The sequence below is a fragment of the Sarcophilus harrisii genome, chromosome 2, assembly GCF_902635505.1.
Source record: "Sarcophilus harrisii chromosome 2, mSarHar1.11, whole genome shotgun sequence".
In the NCBI taxonomy this organism is placed as follows: domain Eukaryota; kingdom Metazoa; phylum Chordata; class Mammalia; order Dasyuromorphia; family Dasyuridae; genus Sarcophilus; species Sarcophilus harrisii.
Genome location: NC_045427.1, coordinates 301977378 through 301989989, shown reverse-complemented (window position 1 = coordinate 301989989; position 12612 = coordinate 301977378). Strand labels below are relative to the sequence as shown.

Here is a 12612-nt window from a genome sequence, read left to right as displayed (position 1 = left end):
AATGTGGGTCAATGCCTAGTTTCTGCCATACTAATTTCCAATTTTCCCAGCAGTTTTTGTCAAACAGTGAGTTCTTATCCCAAAAGCTGGGGTCGTTGGGTTTGTCAAATACTAGATTATTGAAGTTATTGACCATTTTGTCCTTTGAACCTAACCTATTCCACTAATCAACTAGTCTTATTTCTTAGCCAATACGAAATGGTTTTGGTAACCACTGCTTTATAATATAATTTTAGATCTGGCATAGCTAGGCCACCTTCATTTGATTTTTTTTTTCATTAGTTCCCTTGAAAGTCTTGACCTTTTATTCTTTCAGATGAATTTTATTGTTTTTTTTTCCCCTAGGTCATTAAAATAGTTTTTTGGGAATTTGGTATAGCACTAAATAATTAGTTTAGATAGTATTGTCATCTTTATTTGCTTCCTCTATCCAAGAGCACTTAATATTTTTCCAATTGGTAAAATCCGAATATATTTGTGTGGAAAGTGTTTTGTAGTTCCTGATTTTGCCTTGGCAGATAGATTCCCAAATATGTTGTACTACTGGGAGTTAATTTAAATGGAATTTCTCTTTGTAACTCTTGTTAGATTTTTGTTAGTGACATATAAGAATGCTGATGACTTATGGGGGTTTATTTTGTATCCTGCAACTTTACTAAAGGTGTGAATTATTTCTAATAGCTTTTTAGTAGAATCTCTGGAGTTCTCCAAGTATACCATCATTATCATCAGCAAAGAGTAATAATTTGGTTTCATCATTATTTACTCTAATTCCTTTAATCTCTTTCTCAACTCTTATTGCCGAAGCTAGCATTTCTAATATAATATTGAATAGTAATGGCGATAGTGGGCAACCTTGTTTCACTCCTGAGACAGTCAATATTTCTGATAAAGGGCTCATTTCTCAAATATATAAAGAACAGAGCCAAATTTACCAAAAATTTAAGTCATTCCCCAACAGATAAATGGTCAAAGTATATGAATGGTAATTTTCAAATAAAGAAACTAAAGCCATCTATACTCATATGAAAAAATGCCCTAAAATACTACTGATTAGAGAAATATAAATTAAAATAACTCCGAGGTACCATCTTATACCTCTCTGATTGGCCAAAATGACAGAAAAAGATAATGATGAATGCTGGAGGGGGGGAAACTGGGATGTTAATGCATTATTGGTGGAGTGTGAAATGATCTAATCACTCTGAAGAGCAATTTGGAACTATCCAAAGGGTTGTAAAACTGCATTATTCTTTGATCCAATAGTGCCACTATTGGTCTGTATCCCACAGAAAACATAAAAGAGGGAAAAGGACCCATGGGCACACAAATGTCTATAACAGCTCTTTTTGTGGTGGCAAAGAATTGAAAAATGAATAGATGCCCATCAACTGAAGAATAGCTGAATAAATTATGGTATATGAAAGTAATGGAATATTATTTTTCTATAAAAATGATGAACAGGTTAATTTTAGAAAAGCCTAGAAAGAAGTGAGTGAACTGATGTTGACTAAAACAAGCCAAACCAGGGAAACATTGTACGCAGCAACAAGACTGTGTGATGATCAACTATGACAGACCTGGTTCTTCTCAGCAGTTCAGTGATCCAAAGCAATCAATAAACTTTTGGATGGAAAATGTCACCTGCATCCAGAAAGAGAACTATGGAAATTTAATATAAATCAGCACATGCCATGTTCATTTTTTTCTTCTGTTCTTTTTCTTTTTCTATTTTATTTTGATTTTTCTGAACATGATTCATATGGAAATATGTAAAAAATGAATGTACACATATAACCAAAAAAACAAAACTTTATTTTATATGTAACTGGGGAAAATAAAATTGAAAAAAAAAAAACAATAAGCAAACTGATTTTAGAAAAGTCTAGATAAAAAGACTTACATGAACTGATGATGAGTGAAGTGAGTAGAACCAGGAAAACATCGTCCACAGGAGCTGCAAGATTATGTTCTGATCAACTATTTCAGACTTAGCTCTTCTCAGCAGTGTAGTGATCCAAAGCAATTCCAATAGAGTTGGGGTGGAAAATGCATCCCCATCAAGAGGGAGAACTATGGAGAATGAATGCTAATAAAGGATACTATTTTTACACTTTTTTGTATGTTTCCTTTTTCTTTCTCATGATTTTTTTGCCCTTTTATTCTGATTTTCCTTTTACTACATGACAAATATGGAAATATGTTTAAAATGATTGTACATGTATCACATATCAGATTGCTTGCTGATTTGGAGGGAGAGGGAAGGTAAAGAAGGGAGGGCGAAAATGTTTGGAACTCAAAATCTTGAGTTCAAAAATGAATGTTGGAAACTCTTTACATGTAATTGGGAAAATAAAATACTACTTTAAAAAATTGTCCAAATCTTCAAAAAGTATTCTACAACAGAATGAAGGTTTTAAAAAATTAAGTACCATAGGAAATAGTTTCAAAAGAAGTCACTTTTGTTTCATTGGTAATGAGAATGAAGTTACATTTATTTATTCAATTGCTAAATTCACAGATGTTCATCTGCCAATCCAAGTAAATCAGAATTCACAAAATATATATCAAGCTACTCACAATTTACCAGTCTGGTGTCCTGTAAGCATGAATATTACTCGGGTAAGCTTTCTGTTTTTTCATATTCGTCCCAATGCAGATTAGAATATTTGATAATTTAAAAAAATGTTTTTTGATATATTTTTTCAATTTTGCAAGAAAAAAATATATGCAAAATATGTGGCAAAAAAAAAAAAAAAAAAACCTATCCTCCCTTAACTAAACTGGCCTTTATGACAATAAGTAAAAATCAAGGGAAAATATATTTAATACTGTTCCTGCATCTAACAATGGATATAGCATTCTAACTTAGTAGATGTCCTCCTAACCCATGCAGTGAGAGAGAAAGTAAATTTATTCTCCGGAATCTTTGATTTTTCACTTGATCAGTTTGACTGTTTTTTAATGATAATTTTAATTTTATTTCCATTGGTATCATTATATATATTGCCTCTTTTAGTTCTTATTTCACTCTATCAATTAGTACAAATCCTAACATTATTTCTCTGAATAAAGTAATTTCTTATTGCACATCCTGTCATTCATATACCATAGCTATTTTTGGTTATGCTCTTAACTGATAAGTACTTGCTTTGTTTCCAGTTTTTTGCTACCACAAAGAAAGTTGCTATGAATATTTTATTTATTTTATTTTATTTTTTATTTAATAGCCTTTTATTTACAGGTTATATGCATGGATAACTTTACAGCGTTAACAATTGCCAAACCTCTTGTTCCAATTTTTCACCTCTTACCCCCCACCCTCTCCCCTAGATGGCAGGATGACCAGTAGATGTTAAATACATTAAAATATAAATTAGATACACAATAAGTATACATGACCAAAACATTATTTTGCTGTATAAAAAGAATCAGACTCTGAAATATCGTACAATTAGCTTGTGAAGGAAATCAAAAATGCAGGTGGGCATAAATATAGGGATTGGGAATTCAATGTAATGGTTTTTAATCATCTCCCAAAGTTCTTTCTCTGGGCGTAGTTGGTTCAGTTCATTACTGCTCCATTGGAAATGATTTGGTTGATCTCGTTGCTGAGGATGGCCAGGTCCATCAGAACTGGTCATCATATAGTATTGTTGTTGAAGTATATAATGATCTCCTGGTCCTGCTCATTTATGAATATTTTAATATGTCTTTGTTTTGGTCTTTAATATCCAATAGTGGGATCCCTAGGTCAAAAATTATTTGCAATTTATGTACCTTATTTTAAATTTACAAACTGTATTGGAAATATGCCCAAAGGGCTATAAAATTGTGCATCCCCTTTGATCCAGCAATACTATTACTCAGTTTATATCCCAAAGAGCTCATAAAAAAAGAAGAAAGGATCATACGTATAAAAATATTTGTAGCATCTTTTTGTGGTGGCACAGAATTGGAAACTGAATGGATGCCCATCAACAGGTAAATGGCTGATTAAGGTACAGTATATGAATGTAATGAAATATTATTGTTCTATAAGAAATGATGGGCAGGCTTATTTCAGAATTTGTAATTTATTTTGTGGAGTCTTTTTCACAATATGACTTAGGTGAAAAAATATTTAACATGATATGTTTAGCCTATATCAATATGTTTAATCTATATCAGATTGCCTGCTGTTTTGGGTAAGAGGAAGGAAAAAAGAAAATGTAGAGTGCAAAATCTTAGAAAAATCAATGTTGAAAATCATCTTTACACATAATTGGAAAAAATATACTATTAAGTAAAAAAAAAAATCTAAATTCTGTCCTCCAACAATTCTTCCAACATTGACAATTTTTTTAAAAATAGGAATTCTAAATATGATACTTATATAAGAAATTGGAAAATATTTTCTCAATAACTAATGACTAAGAAATTGTATAGGGTCAACTATCAAGTTTGAGTGTAGAAGAGCCAGTGCCTTGGATGACAGGATAAGAAATCAAAATGATTTTGGTAAAAATGGAGGAATTACAAAAGAATGATGCTAAAATCTAGGAAAGGTGCAGTGGCACATTTGGACAAGGAAAAATGTTTTAAAAATACAAAGTGAGAATTGAATACCTACAACAACTAGGCAAGGGAAAAAGTTCAGAATGGACACATAATTATATTACTAAACCCCAGATACTTCCTATTGCTCTAGGACCAATTATAAATCCTATGGTTAGTTTTTCTCAAAGTCCTATAAAACCTGGACCTAATTTCATTAAAAATCATTCCTCCTAGTAGTTTGGAACTATGCTCAAAAAGTTATCAAACTGTGCATACCCTTTGATCCAGCAGTGTTACTACTGGGATTATATCCCAAAGAGATTATAAAGAAGGGAAAGGGACCTGTATGTGCACGAATGTTTGTGGCAGCCCTTTTTGTAGTGGCTAGAAACTGGAAACTGAATGGATGTCCATCAGTTGGAGAATGGCTGAATAAATTGTGGTATATGAATATTATGCAATATTACTGTTCTGTAAGAAATGACCAACAGGATGATTTCAGAAAGGCCTGGAGAGACTTACACGAACTGATGCTGAGTGAAATGAGCAGGACCAGGAGATCATTATATACTTCAACAACAATACTAGATGATGACCAGTTCTGATGGATCAGGCCATCCTCAGCAACGAGATCAACCAAATCATTTCTAATGGAGCAGTAATGAACTGAACTAGCTATGCCCAGAAAAAGAACTCTGGGAGATGACTAAAAACCATTACATTGAATTCCCAATCCCTATATTTATGCACACCTGCATTTTTGATTTCCTTCACAAGCTAATTGTACAATATTTCAGAGTCTGATTCTTTTTGTACAGCAAAATAACGTTTTGGTCATGTATACTTATTGTGTATCTAAGTTATATTTTAATATATTTAACATCTACTGGTCATCCTGCCATTTAGGGGAGGGCGTGGGGGTGGGGTAAGAGGTGAAAAATTGGAACAAGAGGTTTGGCAATTGTTAATGCTGTAAAGTTACCCATGTATATATCCTGTAAATTAAAGGCTATTAAATAAAAAAAAAATTAAAAATTAAAAAAAAAGAAAGAAAGAAAAAAAGAAAAAAAAAAAAGGAAATTTGAGAATAGACATAAAAAAAAAGTAAATAAAATAAAATAAAATGTAAATGTAAATAAATAAAATGTAAAATGTAAAAATAAAATGTAAATGTAAATAAAAGGCTATTAAATTAAAAAAAAAAATCATTCCTCCTACTATACTCCATGATCCAGTCAAATCAGCTTTCTATCTATTCCAGAGCATTTCATCTCCTGCCTCCATGCCTTTGCATCAGAGAACCCCACTCCCTCCCCCTCCCCCTGGCTGGAATTCATTCCCAACTTCCTTTACCCTATCTTTTTCTTTAGAATGCCGATTAAGGATCATCTTCTGCATGATACCTTTCCTGATCTTACCCCTTAAATACTATTATTCTCCCTTTTATTTTATATATTTATTTATTAATAAAGCTTTTTATTTTTCAAAACATGTGTGGACAATTCTTCAACATTAGCCCTTGCAAAACCCTGTGTTCCAATTTTCCCCTTCCTTCCCCCATGCCCTCCCCTAGATAGCAAGTAGTCCAATATATGTTAAACATGGTAGAAATATATGTTAAATCCAATATATGCATACATATTGATACAATTATTGTTCCCCAGAAGAGAAAAAGTGAAGCAAAATAAAATGCAAGCAAACAACAAAAAGAGTGAAAACGCTATGCTGTAAACCACACTCAGTTCTCATAGTCCTCTCTCTGGGTGTAGATGGCTCTCTTCATCACTGAACAACTGGAACTGGTTTGAATCATCTCATTGTGAAAGAGAGCCACGTGCATCAGAATTAATCATCATACAGTCTTGTGCCATGTATAGTGATTTCCTGGTTCTGCTCATTTCACTTAGCATCAGTTCATGTAAGTCTCTCCAGGCTTCTCTGAAATCATCTTGTTGGTTGTTTCCCACAGAACAATATTCCATAAAATTCATATACTATAATTTATTCAGCCATTCTCCAATTGATGGGCATCCATTCAGTTTTCAGCCTCTTGTGACTACAAAAAGGGCTACCACAAACATTTTTGCACATGTGGGTCCCTTTCCTTCCTTTAAGATCTCTTGGGATGTAAGTCCAGTAGAAATATTGCTGGATCTAAAGGTATGCACAGTTTGATAACTTTTTGAGCATAGTTCCAAATTGCTCTCCAGAATGGTTGGATCCATTCTTAGTTCCACCAACAATGTATTGGTATCCCAGTTTTCCCAAATTCCCTCCAATATTCATCATTATCTTTTCCTGTCATCTTAACCAATCTGACAGGTGTGTAGTGATATCTCAGAATTATCTTAATTTGCATTTCTCTCATCAATAGTAATTTAAAGCACCTTTTCACATGACTAGAAATAGTTTCAATTTCTTCATCTTAAAATTGTTCATATCCTTTAACCATTTGTTAATTGGAGAATGGCTTGAATTCTTATAAATTTGATTATTCCTTTTAAAACTACATTGTACACTATAGTTTGTATTTCTATCTGCTTCCACTATGCCACCTTGCTGTCCCTGGATTTCTTTCATTCTTTATATTTTTATCTCCAACACCAAACATGAAATAGGTATTTAATACTATTAATTGACCGACAAAGTCAGAAGAATCTGTGTTAAAAAGAAAGTATGACAATTATATGATTAAGATTCGTCTCCTCGTGTTTTCAAATATCTATGAATATGAAGTATAGTTCAAAGATGCATACAGATTTGAGCTATTTTTTTTTAAAGCAGCACAATAATAAAAGAGCTAACCTATAAAGAACATAAAAAAAGGTGAAAGCAAGATTCTTTTTTTTTTTTTGGCAAGGCAATTGATGTTAAGTGACTTGCCCAAGGTTACACAGCTAGGAAGTGTTAAGTACCTGAGGTTAGATTTGAACTTGGGTCCTCCTGACTCCAGGGTCAGTGCTCTATCCACAGCATCCTGTAGCTGTCCCTAAAGCAAGATTCTTTAGACTACAAAAAATATTTCATAATTAGCCTTCATATTTTGTTGTTGTTCTTTAGTTTAGAGTTTTCTTGGCAAAGAATTGGAGTGGTTTGGCATTTCCTTTTCCAGATCATTTAAAGAGGATACTTATGCTTACTTATATAAGATTTCAAAATGGAAATTTGAATCTTTTATTAAACATACATGTAAATATTCAAAAAAAGTTTTAACATAGCCAGATGTTAAAAGTATTATTTCCCAATATTTATGCTATTATAATATTATATAATGTTTATTTCACAATATTTCCTTCCCAGAATAAAACATTTTTAAAAAGTTTAAAGTTAACTGTGTTTTGAGATTTGTGCATTTCAGCTGGATACACAGCTGGATACACAGATTATCATAAAAATGAAGGCTGAGACTCACTAATAATGGAGGATGGTAACTTGTCACACTACTTCTGCAGACAGAACAAGTGATTGACCATCTAGTTACTTCATGAGGTATAGTCTTGATAATAACATACTATTTGGAGAATATGATACAATCTTCTTTCCTGGAGGTAGAATCATAGGATGGAGAGTTAAAAGGAGACATTAAAGATCATTTTCCAATCTCCAATTTTATAAAGGAAAAAATGAAGTTCAAGAAAGTTGAATAATTTTCCCAAAATCACCCAAATCTTCTAATTTTAATAGTATTCTTTTTTTCTCACATTATATCAAGGCAGAGAACTAATGTAACTAGGATGATTAAATATCATTGTACAAAAGGCCAGAAAATGAATTGTAAAATCCCTTAAGATGACTCCTAGCTTTTGAAAGCTTCTGATATTGGTAGCAAATTTTCCCAACTATAAATTACCAGCAAGACCCCTCTCCCATTCAGCTGTACATGGGGAAGAGGGGGGAAGGGAGAATCTGAAAAATCAATGCTTTATTGTTCAATTGCTCTTTCTTGGTGATATCCATAAGCATCCAGAGGCACCATTACACAATAATGTTTGATTGTTCCTCTCAAAATGCCTTCCTATGCACAAAAGACAGTCTTAAATCTCTACATACAGCCTAGAGCTTTCACCCTTTAAACATATTTTTTTATGCCTTCACAAGTTCATTTTACATTTGTGATTCAGCCCTTAGATTTCTGGGAACAATTTTTTTTTTCAATTTTCAAGGAAAAGAAGAGAGAAAAAAAGTATAACATGCTACCATAAGACATGGTACAGAATGGACTCCAAATTAGGTTTCAATGAAAGCCTTGAGACACTCTCTGGAAAAACTCAAAGCACAATCAGAGAACATCTGACAAGTATGTTTCCTTCCTGGCCATGTATTTGGTAGGGGCGAGACTAAAGGAATCCTGGTGATCTTCCTAAAGAATTGAGCAAGAACAAATGCAAGGACTATCCAAAAGTTTCCAGGAAAATAAATACCAGCAGTCAAAGTGTCACTACCCAATGCCATGTACTCCTGGGCCTCAGTTTCCTCATATGTAAAAGAAGAGGCTCAAAAACAATATTATATCATGTCTATGTTATTTAAATCAACTGTGAGTCTGTACTCTTAGAACTGAGTTTTAAAGTTACAGTAAAATCACACCAAATAACAAAACTTTTTTTAAAAGAATTTTGCAAGGTAGCTAGAAATATATAGATAATACTCTCACACACCATTTAGAAGAGCAAACTGAACACTAAGAATTACTACAAAGGTGGTAGTGTTAAGAAATCATAAATACCTTACAGAGAAGCCTGGTTAGTCCAACCAGCTTTTGTCGATATATAGTGGGTGATTATTTGGTTTGGTAAGGCAGCCTTATAGCTTAGTTTTAGAAACCATATTATAACATCTTAGGATACTTTTTAGCTAATAGTTTACATAACCATACACATCTTCAAATCTATCCTTTATAATGACATAACATTTTCCCTCCCAAAAAAAACCCCAAATAATTGAGTCACTATGCATCAGTTTTATTCTTTTTTTAAAAAATAGCATTGTTCCTTTTCTTAGCTTGCTTTAAAAAAACAAACAAACAAATCATGAAGGAACAAAACTAATCATATTGGGCTCTCTGTTTAAAAAAAAAAAAAAAAAAGGAAGCAAATTAAGCAATATTCTTCCAACCATCTAAATATACCACTGAAAATGAAGTTCAGCACTAATAGTTTTCAATATTTAAGATCCTCTTTATTCTGACAGTTTCAAATAAGTACACTGTGATCTTAGGAGTTCCACAAAGAATTTGTTGTATCTCTTCTTTTAAAGACACAAAAGATACACCTAGCTTTCCTCCAGACACAGCCATTTTCCCTTGGGCCATAAAACTGGGTCACAACTATTTAAGTCAAATACTAGTTGCAATATTATATTTTATATATTGATCTCATTCTTATAACTTGATATTTATTACAATCTGAAAACTTCTAAATAGCGTTTATAATTGTGAACGCAAATTTACAAATTGTGGGATGGTTAGGGCCCTGATTTTACTACAGTAAAACAATTTTTGCTTCTAGAGAAGGGAAGGAAGCACTTAAACAAAAGACATACCAAGCATAAGAACACAGGGCTATGTTGAATCTATTTGTATGATCTTCCTCTTGATTCCTTTTTTTTCCCTCTTAGAAGGGGTCATGACCCATTGGAAAAGAAACACTGTTTTCATTCATCCATTTACTTAGTTACAATTTCAACAGGAAAATAAGTTAAATGTCATTGCTACATTTTAGCCCAGAAAAAAACATGCTACATTTTCATATCATAGAAGTAAAAGCTTCTTTCATTAAATAACCTATTTATCACTTAATCTTCCATACAATTATTTAAAAAATTAAAAGACACACCAGTGTATTAATGTCCCTTTATACAATGCTTCATAAATCTTAAAATACTTCAGTTACAATAACAATGAAGGAGTGAAAGTATCATCTCCATTTAATGAAGGAGGAAACTAGCAGAGAAATCACTGCTAACTTGCCAAAGATCATACTGGTAGTATATGTAGCAAGGTTCTGAGCCTAGGTTCTTCTGACTCCAAGGGAAGCAAGCTCCTTCAACTTCAGGACACCTCTCTCTACTATAGTTCACTTTATACTTACTTTAAAACAACAGAAAGGCCGTCTGACCTATTTTCTCTTCACTGAATTCAATACCACTTCTATCACTACTAAGCACTGACAGATAACTCTATTTGGAGAAACAAGCCTTTTTTCTTTCTTTTTTGTTACTTGCTAAACAGTAATAAGTCTGGGATAGGCCTCTTATCCCCGGACTAGATATTCATTCTGTTGAAAAATACAATTGTCACAGCTACTAGAGAAAACCTTGGTTCCTTTTTTAAATTATTCTTAAACTATTAGCATTTATTAAGCATTTACTGTCTATCAGGACACTTAGATGGCACAGTGGTACCAAGGTTTCAGGTGGTATCAGGTACCAGCTAGGTATCAGCTATTCTGCCCTCCCCTCCCCACATACATACACGAGAAAAACAGTCCCTGAAGGGGTTCTTTAATAGTAATTGCAAATCATCACAACTATCCCAAAAAGGCCAGGTATTTTTAAAGCCTGCATACCTGACATCAAAAAAGTCATTGTTCTAAATTTAAAACTTTCCAGTGCTACGTGGAAGTTTGGGCATTTCAAGAAAATTCAGAGGTTCTCTCGGACAAGGACTCTATGGTTGTAATCTATGGATAAATCAAGAAACTGGTACACGTACAATCACTGGATATTCTGCGGGAAATGCCTCTTCAAATTAGTTGGTGAGTCAGCCCTGATTCTCAATTATTACTCATTGCAAGTCACTACCAGGTCAAAAGATACCCTGGTTTACAGCCTATCTGTTCAGTGTTCAGGTTGAACAGAGGGCCACACAAACCATTACACAACTACTCTACCCAGAAGATAGGTCTTCTCCCAAAGAGGGAATGATGAGGTAAGTGCGCGCCTGTGGGGCAGCTAGTTAGCCCGAATATGTATATGCAAGAGAGACATTGCAGCCTGGCTCCGCACGTGGCAAACACTTAATGTCACCGAAGGGCTGAATGTCAACCTCGGGTTTCCTCCCACACCCTTCCAAACATTCCGAAGAAGGCGGGTTTATTCCCCCTATAGACCAACAGGTAAAGCAAACACCTGAGAGGAAGAAGAAGGAAGTGGGTAAAAGAGTAGACCAGAGGTTTACTGGAGGTACACGACCGGCGGGGGGGTGCCCCCGCCACCGATATAGTCCTTCCCTTCTCATCGCTGGAGTTGGGGTGCCTGAGCCCCGCAGGATCAGGTGACAGGAAGGCACCCCCGGCGCCGCACTGGCCGAGCATCCCGAGGGGGGGCAGCTCCGAGGAGGAAGGGGGGGAGGGGGAATAGTCCGGGGCCATACACCTGAACACGCAGCGGCCCCGCCTCGGATCCAAGCTTGCCGGCCCGCCAGTCCCGCCCCGCGGCGGTAGCGGCAGCGAGCCCCGGAGGAGCCCCCGGCCAGCCGCCCGGCCCCGGCCCCGGCCCCGTACCTGGCTGGTGGCGGTGGCAGTGGCAGCGGCGGCGGCGGCGACTGCCGAACTGCTCCTCACATACCCGTTCCGCAGCTCCCCATTCGCGACGCAGCCGTTCGGCAGCGGAGGGCGGCGGCAGCAGCAGCCCCCGGGCCCCGGGCGCATCCTGCCGCCAGCACCAGGTATGAGGCAGGATCTGGCGGCCGCTCCGGCTCCGCGCCGCACCCCACCCGCCCACCTCCTGCAAACCGGAAATGGCAGCCGCGCCGCCGCCAATTCCCGACCCGGCAGTCACATGGAGGCGGGACCCAACACCCCCGGACTCCAGGCTGGCCCGAGGCCGGAGGAAGGGGTGGGGGAGCAGGGAGGGGAGGAGCAGCCCGAAACTCCACTGACCAATCCAGGGGGAAAGGAGGTGTGGCCTGGGCTCCCGCTTGGCCTATCGCTGGTGAGGCCGGAGGGGACGTGAGAGCCGAAGGTAGGGGGTGGGAGCACGCCTCGGAGGGACCTTGGGGCGGTAACCTGAGGAAAGGGTTTGGCCCGCTGGTCTCTGGCTGCTCTGCTGAGGGGGAAAGGGAGAAGGCGGGTT

The 12612-nt window shown here is 36.2% G+C and overlaps 1 protein-coding gene across 1 annotated transcript in view; it reads right to left on the bottom strand.

Annotated features, from left to right (window-relative positions):
* The window catches only part of SPTLC2 (serine palmitoyltransferase long chain base subunit 2), a 143314-nt gene extending 131029 nt beyond the window's left edge, over positions 1 to 12285 (bottom strand). The window contains exon 1 of the mRNA XM_031952439.1: positions 12042 to 12285. Within this exon, the coding sequence (XP_031808299.1) occupies positions 12042 to 12188 (147 nt within the window). The 5' untranslated portion in view covers positions 12189 to 12285. The remainder of the gene's footprint in view (positions 1 to 12041) is intronic.
* Between the last annotated feature and the right edge of the window lie 327 nt (positions 12286 to 12612).